Genomic DNA, 25,551 nt, shown 5'->3' with positions numbered 1-25,551 from the left:
AAAAGGAAGAAATGCTCATGCAGTTGTGGTAATTGGTGATCTCAGTAGTGCTGCATAATTATTTATTAAAGATTTTTAGTTTTGTGATCTGTTCAGGAGAAATATGTAAATGTTTATAGCATTTCATTTAGAATTCAGTGTGTTTTTGTTGATAAATCGCTGTTGATTATGATAACTTTGTAATCTGATATTTAACAAAAAAAAATATATATATATGGAGTGCATACAAACTTAAATAGCTCCGACTTTAGTCATCTCATACTTTACAATTAGAAATGCGTAATCCTTGATGATTTAGTCTATGCAGAATACATTCCCACATAGCTATTGAAAAGAGAAGACACAGACCACAAAGAGGAAAGACTTTCACAAATTCACAGATGTTCCAGGCTGTACCGAGAGGCCCTTAACCCACATAGTGAACAAACTCCTATATGACATTCATTATATCTACAGGGCCATGGAATTAACACAACATTTCAGAGTGCACAAAAAATACCATCACCTTTAAACAACCTCCATCCTGTCATCAGTCCATGTCCAGGAGAACAAACTCTGTGAAAGGTATGGAAGCAGTAGGCATATGGTATTTATGGTTATTTGTTGTCCAGTCACCTGCGGCAATATCTGGGACAAATGAATTAAATGCTGTTGAATTATAATTACAATAATAACAACAATGATGATTAGTTATTCTTCAGCAATTATTTGTATAATTGACAGGCAAACCTCTTACACCCTAAAAGGCATTTAGATGGGTTTCACTAAAATCACATACCCAAAAGTAACAGCTTATAACTTTTGTTTGGATATTTGGATCCTGCTCAGAGACTCTTATGCTACATCACTGCTGACAGAACACAAAATGTGAGCGCTAAAAAAATATATTTTCAGTTATTATTCAATTTGACATTATACCTTTTAGGCAGGAAGTATGGATGGTCAAAAAATGTACTTTGGTGTTGCACTCCAACATGTCATCTATACAAGAGAAAAATACATTTGTTGATAGGACAAAGAAATCCATAGTTATCGCACATGGAAACACACTTTTCAAGGTGGAATTTTATTAATCATAGTGTCCAAAAAAATCTCTCCAAATCATAATTAATGTGTTTTAATTGCACATTAAAACAGAATATCTGAAATCTGAATAAAAAATAAAAAATAAGTAATTAAAATAGAACAAAATATTAGAGCACTTTCAGAAATGGGCAAATTCTGCACATACAGTATTACAGAGAAGAGAAGAGACAGAGCAGCACATGGCCAAGAGCCTCCAAATTTCTCTTAATGCTACACTGAAAAAAATAAAAACCAAAACACCCATTAAAAGAAACAAAAAATAAGATATGCTAAACACAAGCAATACATGTGATTCTATGCTAAAGAGAAGGGTTGCAATAACATTCACTGAAAGAGAAAAAACATTTCTGGATCAAGCATGCTGAGATGTTGCAAAACTCTGCAATGTTGAAATAAGTGATTAGCTTCAAAAGTATTCAGACTATTATTAAAAGTTACACTAGGCATAGAAGAAAGCCTTCCCTGTTACATTTCCAGTCATTTTGTGCATAGGATGGGTTCTTGTGGAGAAATCTGACCATATAAGGAACGTGTTACCAGATCACTTCATCAAGACAGGCCTCTCTTCAGCATGGGGCATTTCCAGTGAACGAGAGAAAACTGCTCCATCTATTATGTAAATCCAGTGATGAGTTACTCGACAGACATTAGTATGAGAAAGTGGGAAAGCATCTACACAGTTCCAAAACAGGAACAATGTCAAAGCATACTAAGAAATTAAACGGTTTCGTAAAAATCAAATGACATAACATCATGAAAACTTCATTTAATTGAAAGCACAGGCTTCCGTTTATTGACCACTGTATGCACATGAACAGATGAGAATATTTACACATGTACACAGTCAGTACCTGCAACACATTAGAAAAGAGGCTGCACATAGCTACGTACCAGTAAAACTATTTAAGCCCATGCAACACACTTCTGCTACATTGGACTAGCTGGGATGCACAGGTCTGCCTAGTGTAAAATCTGGGATTTATTTGTTCATGTACTGTATGCTCAAGACTGTTTAAAAAAAGAATTATATTTAAAGTTATCACACCCCTGAATAAATAGGATTCACAGATTATTTAATGTAAAAATGTCTTTCACTTGTACAGAACATCCTAATGTGTCATATAGTTGAATTAATCTCTATATAAGAGGATTTAATTGCTTCAACTACTTGGTAGACTACTTTGGCACACCAATATTATATATGTGGGATATATTAGGTAGTAAATGAACACTCAGTTCTTGAATTTCATGTGTTGGAAGCAGGAAAAAATGGGCAAGCGTAAGGATCGGAGCGACTTTATAAGGGCAAAATTGTGATGCTAGTAGACTGGGTCAGTACAACTCCAGAATGGCAGGTCTTGTGATGTGTTCCCGGTATGGGTATGCAACGTTTAGTACCTACCCAAAGTGGTCCAAGGAAGGAGAACCGGCGACGGGGTCATGGGTACCCAAGGCTCATTGATATGCATGGGGAGACTAGCCCATCTGGTCCGATCCCACAGAAGAGCTACGGTAGCACAAATTGCTGAAAAACGTAATGCTGGCCATGATAGAAAGGTGTCAAAACACACAGTGCATCACAGCTTGATGCGTATAGGGCTGCATAGCCGCAGACCAGTCAGAGAGCCCATGCTGACCCCTGTCCACCGCCAAAAGCATCTTCAATGGGAACTTGAACATCAGAACTAGACCATGGAGTAATTGGAAGAGGGTGGCCTGGTCTAATTAATCACATTTTCTTTTAGATCATGTGGATGGCCGTGTGCATCGTTTACCTGAGGAAGAGATGGCAGCAGGATGCACTAGCTGAAGGCAGGCCGGCGGAGACAGTTTGATGCTCTGGGCAATGTTCTGCTGGGAAAACTTGGGTCCATTATTGCTGGTCAAAGTATGTCAAATTTCCATTTTAGTCTACTTATTTCCAAAAGTTTTCTACATATTATCTACCCTAATAAATATCAGACAAATATATATTTTTTTTAATTGATCAAATAAAATTTATAAATATGAACAAATAAAGCCATTTTCAGCAATATGCTGACCTAAACTTATTTGACCTAAATGAAGTTGCTCTTCATCCAAGTCATTGCAATAGATGTGTTACAAATAACAGAGCACTAGCAGATGTTTAAGCCTCAGCTGAATACATGAATCCACCCTTCACTGTCTATTCACAGACTATTGGATAATCAGCTATATGTGAGGGGTAATTTAAGTCAGCTGTTCCAGTCTCTAAAATGGCAATCAATTGTGAGTTTGCGAGGCCTTTCCCTACAAAACACTTATATTGTCTGTTACCATCTGGCAGTATTTCATAAACACACAAATAAACTGTTTTAATTGCCTGATCAAACATTTACTAAAATTCTTATGACTTTAAACTCCATTTTAGGTTAATTTCATGCAACACTACAAATAAACCACATGTTAGTGCAACATAAATACAGTACAAACCTTGTACGCTTGTGGACAAGCTAATGCTGACAATATTAGTCTTATCTCTCAGAACTCATTTTTGTCTTGGATATTAAGTTGTTGAGCTGATCAGACATATATAAACTTAAAAGCTCTGATTTTGTCTCTGGACAGAATCCTGAATCTGACAGATCCTTTATGCTCTTTTAGATGGTCACTAATGGGAGCTGTACACTATAAAGGATACTTGTGATCAAAGTTGTACCAGATCTTGAACAGCCAGGCACTCTCCTGTTTCATGCACCTCTCCACTCCATCTGCATACATACACCGAGAGGAGAAGCATCATTAAAGGACACTTCTGACCTGACATTGTATGAATTTCTATGATAGCCCAATGCCTTCTTACAGAGTATTGATCTGTGTCCACTCCAACACTGTCAAAAATAAAACTGCAAACATTAACAAAATGTAATGAAACACTAACACCACAAAAAACTAAAAATGTAACCTCATAGCTGGTCTTAAAGAGGTAGTTCACACAAAAATTTTAATGTTCTTATAATTTACTCACCCTCATGCCATCCCAGATGTGTATGACTTTCTTCTGCTGAACAAAAACTAAGAAATAAAATGACTAACAGAAATGAAATAATGTGTCCATGAGCAAAGTAACAGTCAGTATCTAGTGTGGCCACCAGCTGCATTAATTACTGCAGTGCATCTCCTCCATATGGACCAGATTTGCCATTGTTAGATGTTCCACCACTCTTCCACCAAGGCACTTGCAAGTTCCCAGACATTTCTAGGGGGAATGGCCCTGGCCTTAGCCCTCAACCTCCAATCAAACAGGTCCCAGACGTGCTCAATGGGATTGAGATCGCTGGTCATGGCAGAACACTGACATTCCTGTCTTGCAGGAAATCATGCACAGAACGAGCAGTATGGCTGGTGGCAATGTCATGCTGGAGGGTCATGTCTGGATGAGCCTGCAGGAAGGGTACCACATGAGGGAGGAGGATGTCTTCCCTGTAACGCACAGCGTTGAGATTGCCTGCAATGACAACAAGCTCAGTCTGATGATGCTGTGACACACTGCCCCAGACCATGACGGACCCTCCACCTTCAAATTGATCCCGCTCTAGAGTACAGGCCTCGGTGTAACGCTCATTCCTTCGATGATAAACGCAAGTCCGACCATCACCCCTGGTGAGAAAAAAAAACTGTGACTGTGAAGAGCACTTTTTGCCAGTCCTGTCTGGTCCAGCGAAGGTGGGTTTGTGCCTATAGGCGACGTTGTTGCCGGTGAGTCAGCAGAGAGGTCTTTTTAGTGTCATACGTTTTTATAACTTTAACCTTAATTGCAAACCATTTGTAAGCTGTTAGTGTCTTAATGACCGTTCTACTGGTGCATGTGTATATATATATATATATATATAATATAGTATATATATATATATATATATATATATATATATATATATATATATATATATATATATATACACACACACACACACACACACAGAAGTGCCTTATATATTCTGTGTGCTTTGTGTGATTTTGATGAAATTTCAGCTGTATGTTTGGTAATGAGGGCAGATCACATGGATGCGTCTATTATGGGTCACGGTCATAGCACCACCAACTGGCAGCAGGAAGTGTAGCTCTTACAGCAGACTTTAAATTAGTCCTCTTATATTTACCAAAATTGCTTCAAAATGTTTAGAATTATGCCAAATGCATGTGTCCACATTGCATTGTTTTCTGAAAGCCACCGGGTGGAACTGGACCAGTTGTGCTTGGGCCCATCATCACTACTTGCCGCTATATTTACTATTATTATTATTATTATTATTATTGTTGTTGTTGTTGTTTTTGTTGTTATGTAATATTATTTGTTTGTGTCAGGATGTTTATTGTATATCTTGTTTATTGCCAGGGTAGTAGCATATGACAGAAAATATAAAACTATCCAAACTTAAATAAAATTATTGAATAAAGAAATATATTAAATAAATAATATCTAACATACTATATATGAAATAACAGGCCTAAAAAATGTGTCAGGTATATAAAATGCCTTTCCAAAAGCTCAAGGTCACTTTACAATCAGTGTACATTTAGTCCTAACAAGAAATTTCAATGGTCCAAGAAAAAAAACACTTCCAGAGATAGATTGCTACAGTACACTGACTTGCACAGAATAGGGGCAGAAGCGGCTAGGTGCAAGGTGAACTTTTAGCCATCCGGAAAAAGGGAAGAAATTTTAATAATTAAATTAAAATAGTTAAAAAAAAAAAAAATCTCCTCATAATCAAAGTAATAATGTGTTATTATGATATTTCTTTGTAAAGCACAGGCGTATTAAAGAAAATTAACCGAAGGTGCCTGTTGTAACCCCACACTTTATTTCAGGTCGAACCACACAGATTCCAGATTGAACTTGTCATCCATCTTTATTCCTCTACCTCCATGTCATGATGTCACATCAATACACAACATCCCCCCTCTACTTGAATATGAACTTATCCCATCAAGCAATTCACATTTTCTTACAACTTACACAGTTCAGAACATTCAGGACACATATAGCTACTCCTGTTTTTTTTTTTTCTTTTTTCATCAGCTTTTACACTTTCATAGAACATCCCCTATATTTCAACACATATTTTAACTCACATAACCTTTAATGTCTATGGAACTCATTGAACCTAAAACGTTTCAACTCCATCTCATTTCTCCCCCGGCAATCCTTTTGAATTACATTAGTCACTCAATAAGATAATCTCTAAACCTTTCAGGCAATTTGATTTGTCTCTGAGGCCTGTATGTTTTAAGGGTTTGTTCTTCTCTCTGAAATGTTTCACAGTTAATTTTGCATTCCTCTGCAATTCCCTTTTGTTCCCAATCACAACTTGGCTCTTGAGCACATTTAATATCACCATTCACTGTCTGTGTTTCCACTGCATGAAACTTCTTGACAAACGTTGTGTTCCGGGCATATTTCGCTCCAGTGGGTGACTGAACAATAACATTGTTACCTTTTCTGTTTACGACTTTGCGAGGCATACTGTGAAATGTTGATGTGAATTTTTCTGTTTTATCCTGCTTCACAAGCACTTGATCTCTGACCTCTATGTCTGATGTCTTAGCGCCTTGTCTATGGTCTGTGTATATCTTGGCTTTTCATTTTTGCTCTGTGTCTCTGTCTCAAGCTTCAAGATCACTGCTTGGTGTTGTGATGTCTGGTAACTTTCCGCTTATCTTCCTCTGAAAAAGAAATTCCGCTGGGCTTTTGCCCATTGTGGCGTGTTGTATGGACATGTTGTAGACAGTCACATATTTGCATAGCTCTCATTTCAACTCCTGGCCTTCAGCATGGGCAATCCCTACTCGTTTCATCAATGATGCGTTTTGTCTTTCCACTTGTCCATTTGCTTGCGCCCACTTTGGAGTTGTTTTGATGTGGTGGATTCCGTTCTCCTGACAAAACTTCTGAAATTGACTGGACTTGAATTGCAGTCCACAATCTGACCTGATTGTTAAGGAAAGTCCGTGCCGACTGAAAACGTCCTCCAAACTATCTATCACTTCTTCTGCAGTTGTGGATTTGAGGATTGAATATTTTTAGTACCTAATAGTCAACAACAACCAGAATCGAATGTCCATCAGGTAATGGGCCAAGCAGGTCCAAGCATCACTGTGGGAGATATTGGTTCAGGAACATCTGGTTTCGCTACCAGCTGACAACCGTGACATATCCTCAGAAACCTTTCTGCGGCCTTGTCCATTCCAGGCCACCAAGCCTTTGTTCTCAGGTGTTGTTTTGTTCCAACTACACTAAGATGACCCTCATGAGCCAACTGTAATGCTCTTCCTCGCAGCGACTGTGTCACCACAATCCTTGTTTCTCTGAGCATTATTTTGCCAATGACACAACTCACCTGCAACATGTCTGTATGCAGGGCAGTCATCGAAACAGCCTGTTTGAATGGCAGTTCTCAGTCTCTAATTCAACATCATTTGCAGAGATCTGCTCAACCTTGGTAGTCAGGGCGTTTGGTGTCGCACAAACAGCTATGAACCTCACATAGATGGCCCTAGCAGGCGTGAGAGAGGATCCGCAATTTTATGCATTCCAGGTATATGAATCACCCGAAAATCATAGGGCTGTAGGACCCACCTTTCGATTCGTGCACATTATCTTGAATGAGGGCTATAAACTGCCTCCAATGCCTTGTGGTCTGTGACCAGATACAACTTTCAACCATAAAAGTATTGGTGCAGTAGTTCACATGCCCACACCAGTGCAAGTGCTTCACGCTCTGTTTGCGAATATCTCGGTTCACACTCTGTCAAGCTCCTGCTCACATAGCAGACAGGAACCATTCCTCCTCTTTGGTCCTGCACTAGTACTGCTCCGATGCCCTTCGGTCCAGCATCAGCAATGACTTTCGTTGGTGAGTCTTTGTCAAAATAAGCCACCGTCGTGGCTTCAGCCAACTTATCTTTGAGAATTTTGAAAGATATCTTTTGCTCAGTGCCAAAATGAAATTTGATGTTCTTTTTTGTCAGTCTGCGCAAAGTTTCTGAGATACTTGCGAACTGAGGTATGAAACGGCTACTATAGCCGGCTAAACCGAGAAAACTTCTCACCTCTGAAGCACTCTCGGGCTCTCTTGCCTCCACGACTGCACTCACCCTTTCTTGCGTTGGGCCTATGCCTTTCTCTGATAACAGCATGCCCATAAACACCAATTTGTCCATGTTAAACTGGCACTTCTCTGCATTCAGAGTCAAGCCGCCACTTTCCAGTCTCTTTAGTGCTGCGTGCATTCTTTTATCATGGGACTCTTTATCAGGTGCATGGATGATTATGTCATCGGATATGTTCTCTACTCCTTCAATGTCAGCTAGAACAGTAGCTATTTCGTGCTGGTACTGCTCACTTGCCGAAGAAACTCCAAATACCAGCCTTTTGAACCTATATATGCTGTTGTGAATGGCAAAGGTTGTGATGTGTCTCGACCCTGGGGTCAATTCCAGCTGATGGTACCCCCATTTCAGGTCTAGTTTGCTAAAAACATCTCATCCATTCAACCTCATCTTTGCAACAGTTCATCCACTGTGGGAATCGTAAACCTCGCACGAATGATTGCAGTGTTCGATTGTCTTATGTCACTCATATGCAAGTTTTATCATAGTGTTTTTGTAAAGCCTTTTTATTGTTACATTAACACTCACTATCTTTAGTATGTAAGCTAAGCTAATAAGGGATGGAATGTTCATTAAATAAATGAGTTTTAAGCTGAAACTTGAGGATGGAGATAGACTTGTTCAGACATATAACTGTATAAAGGGAAAATTATGTTCAATCACTCTGTAAACAAGGCTGCATGATTTTAAGACTTTATTTTGCTTCAGTAACTTTTTCCACTCTTATTTCCTACATTGAATGGACTAAAAAAATGTAGTCTTTAAAGATTCCTTTTTTGCATGTGTGCATGTGACTACAAAAATGTAATTTTTTATATTTGTTTAATCACTTATTTTTAAAATGATTTAAGATTACTTTATATACTTTGTCACTTTATGGAAGAGAGAAAAAAGAGAAAAGTGCCCGGTTTAAAACGATGAAGTATCATGTATCAGCACTAACAAAATTAGTTGCAGTTAACAAGGCAACACAATTTTAAGACAATTTTTGTCTTTATTTACATGACTTCATTTTTGTTCATTTAACATTTTCCACTCTTATCTTTGTGTTGGGTAGCAAGTTCTGGCTTAGAAGGAATGGACTGAAAAAAAATATCATCTGTGATAAAGATTCCTTTTTTGTTTCAGGAAAAAAAAAAAGTTTAAACTTACATGTCACCATCTAATTGTAATTTTTATATGTAATTATTTAATTTCAATATTAGATTATTGTCTTCGCTCATAAGCAGTGGGAAACTGGAAGGATTTTAATTAAGATTAGGTCTCATTAAAAAAATAGAGTAGTTAGAAAAACTAGTTTACAAAATTTAAAGGAAAGATACAGTACAGTAATAACAAAAATACACTGTCTTAGAAATGACAAGAAAACTAATATATATATACATACATATATACATGCACACACACACACACACACATACATTAAAGGGGTAAATACATGATACAGTAAGATATAAAGTTAGGGGCTTTACAATACAATTAATTTCGCAATAAAATGTAGAAGTGGGAAACCGGAAGTGGGATTAGTGCGGCGGTGGTGATGACGACGAAGCGCTCAATGTGGAGAGCTTCACGCGCCTCGTCAGTTGCTCTCGAGTAAAAATGGCCTCGTCCTTTTGGAAAGGTGTTGTCGGTGTAGGCCTTTTCGCCCTGGCACACGCAGCGTTTTCAGCGGCACAGCGTAAGTATTGTTCACCCAGAAACGGGAGCTAATAGACTGGTGGGTTGATTTTCGGAAAGCTGTAGCTGTTTCGATACAGGCGATGTGTGCGGCGTCTCTGCAGAGTTCAACGTGCATTTCAGTTTAGACGACGCATTGATTGTGTCTCAAAAGCCTGGTGAGCTGCCTATCTAGACAGCACTTTGGGGCACGTTATAGCACAGAAATGCAGTCTAAGTAGGCAACTCACTATATGTTGGGTCACAGCCGTTAAATCAATAGAACACAGTGAATGAAATTGTTTTCTACCATTTCATCTCTGACCATAACAGTCTGGCTGACACTTATGAAATATTAATGTAGATTAAATATCGTGTCATGCGTGTATGCGAGTTTTATCGTATTGTTTTTGTAAAGCCTTATTAATGTTACATTAACACTTTCTATCTTTAGCTAAGCTAATAAGGGACGGAAAGTTCATTAAATAAATGTAGAATTGATCATTGCTCTTTTTCCTTTTCATATGAGGCACCATCATATATCGCTGTCTGCCGTAAGATGACACCTCGTCACTCATTTGTCTGCTATTACACCATAACGTGCAGTATTTCTTGAGTTTTTGGAACTTGTACAAAATCTCGGCACACACTGTCGGGAAACAAGTCAAGTCAATTTTATTTGTATAGCGCCTTTCATAACACACATCGTTTCAAAGCAGCTTTACAGAATATCAGCATTAACAGACGATAAAACTGTAATGTCTATAAAGTCGATTAATCATCATTGTGTAATTTAGATAAAATACTATTTTTAATAGTGTTTAAAAATAATTAAATGATAATTGTATTAATAACTCCAGTGAGCAAGCTGTAGGTGACTGTGGCAAGGAACACAAAACTCCATAAGATGTAGATTAATGGAGAAAAATAACCTTGGGAGAAACCAGACTCACTTTGGGGGCCAGTTCCCCTCTGGCTAACATTATGAATGTAATGTAAATATTGATTATGTATAGGTAACATCATGGTTTAAAATTATTAAACTAAGTGTTAAGGGTCAGCGATTAAACATCGATTATGTTTGAACTGTAAGATTAATAACCAAAGTCTTTGAAGTCCATCTAGATTAATTGCAGAAGTTCACATAGATGCAATTGTCCTTGATAATTGGCTGATGAAGGCTTTTGTTGGCAATAGTTAGTCTAAGCATTTCATTTCAAGATCGTAGTCCATAAATAGACCGAGGTGATGCAGGTTGGAGTTGGAAACATTTCATCCTCTGAAGTCCGTCATAATAGATTGAAGTGATGTTTGGCTGGCACCGGCTGCATTTAGTCATCATTCTGCGACATGTAGCAGTGGAGTCCAACATGAAGCAGAAATGGTGCTGGATCCAGCCGGTTCTGGTGACCTCAGGATAGGAGTCCCGAGGTTGAGACAGGGAAACAAATAAAAAGATGTAAGCGTAGATGACATTTAATTTATTGCAGAGTTAGAGATCATGCTCAATGTTTCTGGTTCCTGCAGACCCAATTAAAGCAGCCTAATTGTGGGTTGGAGGATAAATTAGGTGTATGCCTGGCTAAATAGATGAGTCTTTAGTCTAGACTTAGACTGAGAGAGTGTGTCTGCATCTCGAACAGTGTTTTGGAGACTATTCCATAGTTTTGGAGCCAAATATGAAAATGATCTTCCTCCTTTAGTGGATTTTGATATTCTAGGAACTATTAATAGGCCAGAATTTTGCGATCTTAATGAACGTGTTGGAATATAGCTTGGTAGAAGATCACTTAAGTACTGTGGAGCTAGACCATTCAAAGCTTTGTACGTAGTTAACAGAATTTTAAAATCAATACAGAATTTAACAGGTAGCCAGTGTAACGATGATGAAATGGGGCTAAATATGATCATAATTCTTGGTTCTCGTCAGCACTCTGGCTGCTGCATTTTGAACCAACTGAAGTTTATTTATTGATCTTGCTGGACATCCTCCCAGTAATGCATTACAATAATCTAGTCTTGAGGTCATGAACGCATTAATTAGTTTTTCAGCATCAGCAACCGAGAGCATATGCCTTAATTTAGCAATATTTCTTAGGTGGAAGAATGCTGTTCTACAAACATTTGTAATTTGATTTTCAAAGGACAGATTGGTATCAAATATAACACCTAAGGTCTTCGCTGTTGAAGATGATGTAACAGAACATCCATCTAGAGTCAAATTATATTTTAGTGGCTTTTTTTTTTTTTTTGGTCCAATAATTAGAACCTCTGTTTTGTCAGAATTGAGTAGAAGGAAATTTCTGGCCATCCAATCTATTATTTCATTGATACACTCTGCTAATTTTGAGAATTGTGAAATCTCATCAGGTTTTGAAGAAATATAAAGTTGTGTATCGTCAGCGTAGCAGTGGAAACTTATTCCACGATTCCTGATAATATCTCCCAGGTGAAGCATATACATGGAGAAAAGCAGAGGCCCTAAAACTGATCCCTGTGGCACTCCATATTTTACTTTTGTTTGGTTTGACAATTCCTCATTTACATAGGCAAAGTGGTAGCGGTCTGCTAAATATGACCTAAACCATGCTAATGCCATTCCACAAATTCCAACATAATTCTCCAGCCTATTCAAGAGAATGTTGTGATCTATTGTGTCGAATGCAGCACTAAGATCTAAAAGCACTAGAAGAGAAATGCAGCCGCGATCAGATGATAGGAGCAAGTAATTTGTAACTCTGATAAGTGCAGTCTCTGTACAGTGATGAGGCCTAAATCCTGATTGAAATTCTTCATATATACTATTTCTCTGTAGAAATGAACATATTTGGGAGGATACTACCTTTTCTAGTATTTTTGACATAAACGGGAGATTTGAAATCAGTCTATAATTAGCAAGTTCTCCAGGATCAAGTTGTGGCTTCTTAATTAGCGGTTTGATAATTGCCATTTTAAAGTTTCTTGGGACATGTCCTAAGCATAGCGAGGAGTTAATGATATTAAGAAGAGGGTTCTGATATTACAGGAGATACCTCTTTTAAGAGCTTAGTTGGTATAGGATCTAACAAACAAGTTGTGGCTTTTGATGTTTCGATAAGTTTTGTTAGCTCTTCATGACCTATGATAGCGAAGGATTGAAGTTGCACATGAGGGAAATTATTCGACACTGTTTTCTGAGGTGCTATGACAGATGATTGCATAATTCCAATTTTATTTCTGATTATTTCAATTTTATCTGTAAAGAAATTCATGAAGTCATTACTCTTGAGCTGTGACGTAATATCTGGTTCGGTTGAGGCTTTATTCCTAACCAATTTAGCCACAGTACTGAATAAACATCTAGGATTGTTGTGGTTATTTTCTATGAGTGTACTAAAATATGCTGACCTGGCAGCTTTTAGTGCCTGTCAGTATCTACAGACACTATCCTTCCATGCACCACAAAATATTTCTAATTTTGTATTTTTCCACATGCACTCCATTTTCCGAGCTGCTCTCTTGAGAGCATGAGTGTGATCATTGTACCATGGTGCAAGGCTTATTTCTTTAATTTTCTTTAATCGAAGTGGGGCGACAACATCAAGGGTGCTAGAGAAGACTGTATTTAACTTTTTTGTTATTTCATCAAGTGCTTCTGGGCTTTGGGGTTTATTGAGTATGAGATAGATCTGGAAGAGTGTTAGTGAAGCTATCATTAGTGGTCGAAAGAATAGTTCTACCTGAACGATAGCGTGGTGTAGATTGAGTAACATTAGCTGATTGCAGCATGCAAGAGACGAGGTAATGATCCGAGATGTCATCACTCTGCTGCAGAATTTCTATATTATCAACATCAACTCCATATGAAAGAATTAAATCTAGCGTATGATTATGGCGATGAGTTGGTCCTGTTACATTTTGTCTGACTCCAAGAGAGTTGAGAATATCGATAAATGCTAATCCCAATGTATCATTTTCATTATCTATGTCAGTGGTTCCCAAACTTGTAACAGGCATGTACCCCCTGAGACATTATAGATCTTCCGGAGTCCACCAATTGTGAACAACAAGGGTTTTTTTATTTAATAATATTTATTTTGATCAATTTTGTCGAGAATAGTGAATAGAATCATAAAAATATGATACAAATCTCATCAAAAGTCAACATATGATACAAATGTGCTGAATATAATGATTTTAAACAGATATGCACCCAATCTCACACACAATAGGCCTACAACACATAGCCAACATCTCATTAAAGATTTTGTTAACTTTTCACATACTGATAAGTATTGCTTTTCACATATGATAACATTGTATATTTTCGTAACTTCTCTGTTGTAAAATAATAATAAAAAAGAGAACACATTAACAATAGTAAGCTAAATAGTAAACAGTAAACTAAATTGTATTAAACCACACAGAATAGGCCTACCACCTCTCCATCCACATCACCAGTTTAATCAATGTGAGGGAAGTGCCTGGATGTTCTTACATAATGCAGCGATGTTAGGCCGAATTGGGGACAGTTTCAGTCTTAGATCATTTTCCACAAACAGTCTGTACCTATACTTGGTCTTAAATTAAATACTATTAGTAGAAGTTAATATAATAAAATACGTAGACCTACGCCAAAAAACTAGTTGAGAATAAATTCTTTAAAATTGGGCAATTCCAGCGTTATGGACGTGACATTTGCAGTCAAAACTTGAAATATAAATTCTCAGAAAATGCATTTAATACTGAAACGTCTGTTTATATATACATACTCCTTAATAAAGCTCCAGACATTAGAAAAATATCAGTCTACACGTTTTATATTTAATACGAGGGAAATACACATGTGACGTGACACAAAAAATCTTTAACTTTTAGGTGGCAAAATATGTTTTAGTAATTCTATGAACTACACTGCGCAAAACAAAAGTAGCTAATACTACCCACCGGATGAGGGTCGGCCTCCACAGAACTTAAAATATTATTTTTATTAAATTTTACGTGTTCGCATTTATGAGGAAAAAACAATGTTACTGGACGTGACAGTTCTCCGTTACTGGACATGACCGCTCTGAAAGTGACTTTAAAACTTTCTTTAAAGTGAATTTCGTTTTTTATTAATTGTATCTTAATTTTAATCAATGTTTCATCAACCAATTGCCTGGATTTAATAAATAAGAAGTAAATATAGAAGAAAATAGATCATCATGACACGGAGGCGCCGGCGCGTGAACTGGACTCTCGTCTAATAAATGAACCGAAACACAGCGTATAAGGTACTTGCCTCACAGGCCTGAGAAATATATAGAAAACTTGAAATGTCTACTTTTTAACAGAACACTTCAAAACGAAAGAAATCAGACTCTCTGCTTGTGTAATCCGTATGAAATGTGCATTTCTCTCTGGCGCGTTCACTATAGGCCTACTGAAGATCGCGAGTCAACATCGCCAACTTCATCTTTGCAGTCGACACTGACAAACACTTGTTTATTAATAAACAATTAAAATGTCTCCTTGCTATATTTGACATATTCATAATCATTAATTTTGCCGGTTCTTTGTGGCAGCTTTTAGATACTTTATTGGCAGCGCCACCCTTGCATGTTACATGAACGCGTCACCACTGCATCAGCACCGAAAACATGATTTTTTTCAAATCTAAAATCAAAAATCATGATATGAACCGAATTGTAGGTTTGGTCTATCGTTACAGCCCTAGTAAGATGAGAAAGCAGGAGTTTAGTCGTTTGGTTGTAAAAAAAACAATGGCTATCTGAACATCTTTGCCAAGCGCAAACCAGTACAGAAGAAATCAATAAATTATCGGGGAGGGTCATGCCTTTTTTCACAATCATTTTGGAGGGTTATAGAAAACATTATTGCTGGCGAAGGGAGGGTCAAGTCTTTTTTGACTACAGATCTCAAAACTCCTCCGGTAGCCCCTTAAATAAAAAACGATCTTTTTTCGCATACCCCCTGAAATCAGTCCACGTACGCCTGGGGGTACGCGTACCCCAGTTTGACAACCGTGGATATGTGAATGTTGAAGTCACCAACAATTAAGGCTCTATCTACAGTAACTACAAGATCTGATAAAAAATTTGCAAATTCACTAAGGAAATCTGAATAAGGCCCGGGTGATCTATACACTTTAGCAAGGGTAAAGGACGACAGAGATTTTTTATTTATATTTGACGGTGTCACATTAAGCATTATTAGTTCAAAAGACTTACATTTATATCCTGTCCTCTGAGTAACACCAAAAACTTCACTGTAAATTGTAGTAACACCACCTCCTCGACCCTTCAGACGAGGCTCATGTTTATAACAATAACCTGGGGGAGTAGATTCATTTAAACTAATATAATCATCCGGTTTAAGCCAGGTTTCAGTCAAACAGAGCGCATCCAATCTATATGATCTGTAATCATTTCATTGACAATTAGTGCTTTGGTAGAAAGAGATCTAATGTTTAGTAGCCCTATTTTTATATGATGTGTACTTTTAATTTGTTCAAGTTTGACCGTAATCAAATTTTTTCTAAATTATTTATTGAGGGTATTGTGTTTCGTAGTTCGTGGAACAGACACAGTCTCTATGAGATATTTAGGTGATACAGTCTCTATGAGATATTTAGGTGATACAGTCTCTATGTGTTGTAGTTTATGTGACACACCAAGTATATGTAAAGACTTTTAATGTGCAAGGATGCTATTTGTTATTTCTGTTATAGTGCTGCTAAAAGAAAATCTATTTTAACCCAGGACAATTTTGTTTAGAGGGGATGGTTTAATGCCTCTCTAATGCCCCAATTAAATGCATGGTTATTTCACCAAAATATTATTACATTATTAGGGCTTTAGAGACCCGACACGTATATCTATCACAAATGGATCTAGAAAATGCAGAGAGAGTGTAAAAATTAAAATGAGAAAATAACAGAATAGAATATATCCATATTTTGATGTTTTATTTTTCATATATCATAGAGATGAGATGAACTTTCACACTGAGATTTCATTAGACGCAACTGGCTGTCAAACATACATTGAGCTACACATACAGTGCTGTAAAAAGGTAGTTGCCCCCTTCCTGATTTCTTCTTTTTCTGTGTATATTATGTCATATTAAATTGCTTTAGATCTTCAAACGAGATACAACATAAAACTAAGGCAACCTGAGTAAACGCAAAGTACATTTTTCAAATAAATAAATAATAAAAATATGTGTGTGTGTATATGTGTGTATATATATATATATATATATATATATATATATATATTATAATTATATATATTTTTTATTTATATGTTTGTTTTTACTTGAAGCAAAAAAAGTTATCCAACAACTATATCACCTATGTGAAAATCTAACTACCTCCTTAAACCTAATAGCTGGTTGTGACACCTTAAGCAGCAGCACCTGCAACCAAACTAGAGGTCGACCGATAGTGGATTTCCCAATACCTATAACCAGGTTGGGTAGTACCTGCCGATAACTGATAATCAACGGATAGTTTTTAAAATTTATAGTGAAAATTACTCAAAGTAAATTAGTTCTGAACTTTATTACAAAAATAAACAGTACTTACTGAATCATGAAAATGTATTGTACTTTTTTAAATTGAAATAAATATTAATATATATATGAACTAATATTCAAATTTTAAAGTCAACTGATTTTTAAATTGATGTTGTTTCTTAAGTCCACAAGATGATGCAATAAATACCTAAACCATTCAGCACCATTATATTATGGCATAGAACATTCCTATCCTGGCTGTTAAAAAAAAAAAGAGCATTTCATTTTCAATAATGTGCATAAAATTAATAACGTTTTAGTCTTTCCATATTCTCAAATGTTAAGTCAAAAGTAAAATGAGGAGGAGAGGGGTGCTTCAATAGACAGGTCACGTGGTGTTCACTTGCAACTGATTCCTACTACTCCAGACTGAACAGCAAAATAACACGTTGTTTTTTTTATTCAGTACAGTTGTACTAGAGTAGCAATATTAACAGATAGCAGTGGTATTTGGCTGAACTCGGTGGTGAAGCGGCTCAAACTATGAGCCCAGGCCAGGGGCTGTTCAATCAGACAGAACACAGCAGACTGGAACCGATCTCGGGACACATTTAAAGTTGAACATCTTTCCTGACAAAGCATTTAAACAACTCATTGCTTAATCTGAGAAATGCTTATAAGAGAGCAAGATGCAAAGGGCAAAGACCTCCACCAGCTGTAAGGGATTGTCCACACCGAACGCTTTATTCAGCATATAATGCAGGAGCGCTGTTTTTTAAAAATAATTTTAAAAGCATATTGAGACACCTGCTTTCTGTTAAATTGTATTTGTTTTACCATGTCTAGCCTTTTTTAGCACAAGAATGTGATCGATCTGATATCTGAAGTCATCGTATTACAGTGAGGATTCTGTTTTAATTATCATTGAAGTTTCTGACTTCATAAGTTTCTCTCAGCTATATTAATTATTGTCACTATTTGGTGGCTAACGAATGCATAAACGTGGCCAGCTGGTTATAAACTAATGCAAATAAATGGTAACAATCATGACATTTAAACATTTGGGTAGGACTTGCGTGTATATTTTTCACATTGTTCTAACCACTTGAGGTTAACTTTAAAGTTAGCGTTCCTTCAGGCTTGTCAGCAGAAATACTGCTGTTCTCTACTAATGTAGCATCTAGTCAACAAATTAATTACTTTATAATGATATGACAACGTGTACTGTATACTTACCTTTTCGTTGTTGATGCTTTAAGTCCGGAGATAATGGCTCTCGCTGTGGTTCTTTGGAGTCCCAGAGCTTTTGAAATAGCTTTGTAACCCTTCCCAGAATTATGTATTTCAATCACCTTTTTCCTAATCATTTCTGGAATTTCTTTTGACCTTGGCATAGTGTGCTACTGGGTGAGACCTTTTAGCCACCTTCATGCTGTGGAAAAAGTTCTATATAGGTGTTGATTTGATTGGCATTAATCGGCATTAAATGTGTTTAGTTCAGCTGAACCCCATTATGAATGCATTTTCATAGATTTGGGGATTTAGTAACTAAGGGGCAAATACTTTACCATGCAGGCCAAGTTGGTATTGGATTAGTGTTGTCACGGTACCAAAATTTCAGTAGTCAGTACCAATACCAGTGAAATTTCACGGTACTCGATACTATTTTCGGTACCAACGCAAAACACAAAAACAGGTTTCTGAACAACACTCCTTTAATAACAAAGTCTACAAAACATTAGCAGCAGAACTAAGAACAAAAATATGCCATTGAGCAACACTTTAATTTAAATATATAATTTTTTAATTATAACAAAACTGAACAATGTATGCTTAAAGTATTTTTGAACACTTATATAAGATTTGCTTCAACTTTTGCAACTTTTAATTTGTTTTTACCAAGTACTAAAAAACAAAACCTAAATAAACAAGCATACAGTAGAATTAATAAAAAACAATTTCCAAACTAATGTGCAAAGTGCTCTCTTATTAATAAAGCTGCAATTTTTCTTCATGATAAGAAATGCATATGGACATATATTTAGATATATCATATTACGATTAAAGTCACGAGCAATCGCGTTCTAATCTAGCTGCATTAAGTGTGCGCGCGAGGGATGAGTTCCCCGAGGCAGAGTCTCTCTCAGCCGGGAGCAGTTTCAATCTCTCCCCCTTAGATCGGGACATTAGCGCAACTCATAGAAGAGGCACCGACCACACAGAGAAATGACATTTTCTGTGTTTATAGTTATTAACATGATCTGTTTCTGTATTATTTGAACTTTAATAAAACAATTATGCAATACATTTGACTGCATTTAAGATTTAATGTCGGGATGTTTCCTTTAAAGAGCTCCGCCGGTACATGGTTCTGAATGTACTTTTTTTTTAATCATTCCCTAATACTTTGGGAAATACATAAAATAAACTGAAAGTTTAAACTCGCCTGCTTTATTTGCTTGAATAAATCCGGGTGTCTGTCTTTCATGTGCTTTAAGTTTGATGTGTTCCCTCCTTTCGTCAGAAAATTGCGAAAGCAGCGTTTACAAATAGGTTTTTTTGTAAAAAAATCAGCCCTTTTCATCAGCCTCAAATTACCTGGCTTTTTCCACTTTTCATTTCGACATGATTCAGTTGAGACTGAGCAGCAGTTAATTTGCTTGCCGCAATCTTTTGCTTGTTGTGAGCATTCGAAAGTTCCCGCTCAGCATGGGTACCGGGTAGACCCAGTACTCGGTACCCCGGTACCTTCAGAAATTCTGGTATCGTAAATAATTTTTTGTTTGAGTACCGACTTGGTACCGGTATTTTTGACAACACTATATTGGATATTGGATTTGCTTCAGTAAATAGCTTTATCATTTAAAAACTGTATTTTGTGTTTACTCAGGTTGCCTTTGTTTTAAGTTAGATTTTGTTTGAATTTTTATAACTATATAGTATGAGATATACACAAAAACAGAAGAAATAAGGATGGGGGCAAATACTTTCTCACAAAATTGTATGTATTATCTCAGGCACTTTTTGAGTCTAAATAGATGCACAACTTACATAATTTAATTATTATGCACAAATGACTAGAGCCAAATAATACTGTTCATGTGTTACACTTGCTATAGTTTACTTCCATGTCGCTTATTCATCAAAAAGCAATGTCAAATCTAAAGTCAATTACTGAAACGTCAGCGTTACAAATAGCATGTATAATATGTGTGTACTCGCATAGGGGATACTGATAATTCACCATTGTTGTACATAAAATCGACATGATATAATTGTGATTTGTATGAATATAGTACGAATTTGTCTTGTAATACACAAAGAAATATGTGATAGTAAACATATGGATATGAAATAATCATTAAAATATTATTTAAAGAAGTGCAAAAAACAAAACAAATCAACACTACTACATACCTAGCGTCTCCAATGACCATATACACCTTTTTTTTTGCAATTTTGGCATTTATTTATTTTACACATCTCAGAAGAGAATGGTTGAGGAATACTAAAGAGTTGTGGGCACAACTCCAAAAAATTTATGAAGTACAGGTGGTGGAATAATGTCTTGTGTCACTAAAGACCAGGGGCCAGATTCACAAAACATTCTTAAGTTCTTCTTAATTACCATTTTACTTAAGAAAAAAGTAATTAATATTGTATTCCCGAAAAAACCTCATAAGTTCTTATCTTTTTTTCTCAAGATTGTTCTTAAGAAAAAAATCTCTAAATTTGTTTATTAAAAATCATAGTAAATAACATCTTAAAGTAAGGATAACTTCACAGTTGTCTTAAATTCTTAAAGGTGTGTTTAATTAATTTACTGGGTTCTTTGAAATGTTTTTTTTTTTTAATTATATTTATATTTTCAGCTTTCTAACCATGTTAATTATCACCAAATTCAAACTATAAATGTTGTTTTGAAGCTTCTTAATGTGATGACCAATCATTCTAATTCAAACTGATGTGCTGCATATAGCACTCTCTCTCTCCACGATCTTTAGAGTTCATAGAAACATTATAATTACAACATTAGATAACTGAGACTTTCTTTTTCACCGCCCAGCCACATCCCTATCAGAGTTGGGCACAGCGAAGACCGCCTCCCCCACCCTTTCTCATTTACACACCTCTTATTTTCTGACGTGTTATAATTATCAAGCTTCCCAAGGAGAACTTTTTCCTTGCTGTAATTTCCTCAAGAACATTTTGTCTAATGCAGTTTTTGTTCTTTTTCTCCATGCCAAATTAAAATGTATCAAATTGTTAGCTGCAAAGAAGTTCTCCTATGACGGTTAATGTCGTTAATCTAACACATCTCACACCCTTTACTTAAAAAAATAAAAATATCGCAAGGTGCTTGCTACATTAAAAATAAAAAAAAGATAGGTAATGGATACATTTATTCACATATTGAATTTGTTGTATGCTATTAGACAAGGCAACCCCACAAGCAGGCTGATCAGACAATGTCAAAGCCTGTTTTTATTCTTAAGAAAAAATTAAGATATTTGAGAACTTAAGAATTTTTCAAGAATTGCACTTAGGAACATTCTTATGAACTTCTTATTATTTGTCTTAAAGGGGACATATTATGCCCCTTTTTACGTGATTTAATATAAGTCTCAGGTGTCCCCAGAATATGTCTGTGAAGTTTCAGCTCAAAATACCTCAGATCGTTTATTCGCCTGTTTTGTAGCCCCGTTCCAAACGGGCTGTTTTAGTGTATGTAGCTTTAAATGCAAAGGAGCTGCTGCTCCCCTTTACTCCTTTCTGGAAGTGGGCTGTGCCTTTCCTGCTGGAGCCATGGATATCCTGGCGACAACAATGCAAGAGAACTTAAATGGTTAACAAATTATAAATAACACTGAGAACACACCAAGTCAATCATCTTACTGTATTGTGCATAACAAAGTTTGTGTTATGAAATATGAAAATAGCTACAGTTGTCAAAAATACCACTATTGTGTCAAGCCTACCACTATTTTAATATAATGACTGGTTTAATTACACAGGAAATCTTCATTGCATGACCACTCAAGCGGGACTGTGGAGGACGCCAATCAGTTTATATCGTAATTGAAACAGAGCTATAGCTTCATCGTGAATCTGACCCCAGAGTATTGCGTTTAAGGTTTAAAAGCATAAAATTAACCATGTTTTCTTTCTCTTTCAGACCGATCGTACATGAGACTGACAGAAAAAGAAAATGAAACATTACCTATAGATGTAAGTTGCATTTCAATGCAATTGACTGATTATATTGAATCAATAACAATAATGTGTATTTATATATTATTTGTCTTAATACAGCTTTTCTTGTCTTGTGTTTTCAGATAGTGTTACAGACATTGTTGTCATTTGTGGTCACGTGTTATGGAATAGTGCACATCTCAGGCGAGTTCAAAGACATGGATGCTTCCTCAGAGCTCAAAAACAAGTAAGAACATGCAGATGTAATTGACACTTCACTAAGCTCCGCTACCATTGCTCGCTCTGACAAGCTTTGCAGAACTCCTCATAGGAATCAATGGGAGATTGCCATGAATGGCGCGGTTTTTGGCTAAATATTCTCATAAACGGAATTAACAATATTCTTATGTGGGCTGGAATGGAGAGTGACATTGTAAAGCATATTTATCTGATGTAAATTACACTATAATTTGATATAAAACTGTGGAGACTGAATAAAAAATTTGAGAGGCAAAAGATTATCACAGTCACTTGAAAATTGAAAAGTGTCATTTGATGGCAATTACACACCAGATAACATTTGTGTTAGTGAACAGAACTCCTCATGACGTCTCATAACATGTTCACTGTGATGCTGTGAATTCTTTTTTTACTATTGCCTTTACTGAGACCTGAATCAATACTTAAATTTATTAACGTAAGATATTAGCTTTAATTTACCTTGGAGCAAATGTTGGTGTCCTTGGTGATTTTATACATGATTTCTGGAGCAAAGTTCTGATCACTATTTACTTGCATTGTATGGACCTACAGAGCTGAAATATTCTTCTAAAAATAGTAAATTGTGTTTTGCAAAAGAAAGTCATGCATGTCTGGAATGGATGAGGGTGAGTAAATGATGAGAGAATTTGAATTTTTGGGTGAACAACCTCAACCTCAACTTCTCGAGATATATTTAAAAATAAAGAATTAACACTACGCGTTTGCTCTCTTGATAGCTCGTCACTATTACAAGTGACCCAGCAACAATGTTTAATTTCCATATGTTCCATACATTGCTACTGAAGATGTTTGCCATTTAGTCCTCATGGAGTTTGATTGTCAGAATTTAGCATGTCTCTTCTTTTTTTGTGTCAACCAGGACATTTGACACATTGAGAAATCACCCATCTTTGTACTTGTTCAATCATCGAGGAAGTGTACTCTTCCGTGCTCCAGAGGAAGAAGCCACTCCGAGTGCCCAGGCCTTGCACTCCAATCCCCTGCGGTTACGCAAGCTGGAAAATTTTCACTGAGACTGGACTTCAGTGGGCTGCCTTGCCTGTTTGCTTTGTTATTGTTTTGTTTTTTTCTTTTGATTTATTTGTTATCTCCTCAGTTGGAAAGGGAAAATAAGCATATTTTCCTGTCTTTATGTATATGTGAATATGCTGTACAAACATACATTTCTTGTGGTTACTATTATGTCAATGGACTGTGCCAACCCCTTTTCCAGCTGATATGTTTGTAAATACTTGTTATTGCTTTGGAGTCTTAAGTCAGTAGGTTACACCTGTAGCCCTCCAATGGGCTCACAGAAAGGGGTTTCATCCTTCTGTTGAACAAAAGGCACAAATCCTATCATGTACAATGATGGTTTTTGCCTTAATTTTGGCTGCGCAGCTGACCCTAACTGCAAGAGGTTCTTCCCTGCACCCTTGCAAAATAAGGTTAATACTATGGACCATACATTGTATTTGTGTACAGAACCAGTACCTGACTGCTCAACTGCAAAATTGAGCGTGTTATGCAAATAATCTTGAAACTAATTCAAATTATTAAAACATCTGAACATGGGAAAGATAGATGAAGTAGATTAATAGCAATTCTAATAATGTGAACGCTCAGTTGGAATTAATGGTACATTTGTTCTTTGAGGGGGGGCAATGTTTTCTGTTTTATTTCATGTTGAGACTCAACTTCTTATTTTTACCTTAATAAATTTTTAAATTGTATTGAGGAATTTGTAACTAGGTTATCCACTCATTTTTGCCCCTTTATTCTAAAAGCAGGATGTATCCATTGTTTTTGAAACTGGAGTGTTCTCTCTGTCAGAGAATATCATGAAGATATAAGATTAATCATGTTCATTTAACGTTCTTTACAAGACCTTCTAAATGACTAGGAAGTCTCATGCCATGCTATAAACTTTTAATGTTTTCATTGGAACTTTATTTGGGTGAGAGACATCAACTTGGTTACCTATTGTTATCCATGTATGGTAAGTAGAGAATGGGAAGTTGAAACAGTCTAGTTTAAACACAAAATTATACTAATCCTTCTAAATGACAATCTAAAATATTTCAGAGACAAGACCGTATGTGGAACGTTACACCAGAACAGAACATTAGGCAGCAAATGTGGCAAGCATAGAAGCTTTGTTGAGCCTCATAAGGGAATATAGCTAATGTAAGTTGTAAGGGGGTCCACCTATTGGTTCAATGGCGGCTTCCAACAGCGTGGATGAAGGTCTCCTTCGTGTTCAGTTTAAGTTATTTAATTCCAAATACATAACTATATTATTCATTTTAAGATCCTCGTTTATTTTATCTGACTCCAATTATAAAAGTTTCTAAGGATATATTAATGTTCTAATCTTAGTTATTATTATTAAATTAGATTTTACATTGAATCATAATATTTAACTCTAGTTTATATTAGCTTAGAGAGTGTTGCGCCGGCTGTGAACGCGGATCTCAAGGTCACAAATATGCCAGTTTTGGTCATTAAAACTGTAATTGACTAAATACTAATTAGATGGCTGCTCCTGCTTGCCCTTTTATCTACAAGTACTTTGTTTAGTCCCCTTAGATAGTAAACACTTAATTAGAGTAACATTTCTACCCAGAGGTCATGACCACTACATTTACAAAGATAGACCAACATACCCAAGTTAAAGTAGTTTTATATGATCAGGCCATATTTCCCTATGTACACTTA

General features: G+C 36.3%; 1 protein-coding gene across 1 annotated transcript; it reads left to right on the top strand.

Moving 5' to 3' along the window:
- Window positions 1–9,770: 9,770 nt before the first annotated feature.
- LOC127617224 (ER membrane protein complex subunit 5) lies at window positions 9,771–24,523 on the top strand. The gene is made up of 4 exons (XM_052089159.1): window positions 9,771–9,901; window positions 22,556–22,608; window positions 22,716–22,819; window positions 23,714–24,523. Exons 1-4 carry the CDS (start codon window positions 9,823–9,825, stop codon window positions 23,865–23,867), a joined length of 390 nt encoding a protein of 129 aa, XP_051945119.1. The 5' UTR covers window positions 9,771–9,822; the 3' UTR covers window positions 23,868–24,523.
- The last annotated feature ends 1,028 nt before the right edge of the window (window positions 24,524–25,551 follow it).

This window comes from Xyrauchen texanus, chromosome 23 (assembly GCF_025860055.1).
Source record: "Xyrauchen texanus isolate HMW12.3.18 chromosome 23, RBS_HiC_50CHRs, whole genome shotgun sequence".
NCBI classification, from domain to species: domain Eukaryota; kingdom Metazoa; phylum Chordata; class Actinopteri; order Cypriniformes; family Catostomidae; genus Xyrauchen; species Xyrauchen texanus.
Note: the sequence above shows the minus strand (reverse complement) of the source record. Positions and strands in the feature narration are given on the sequence as shown.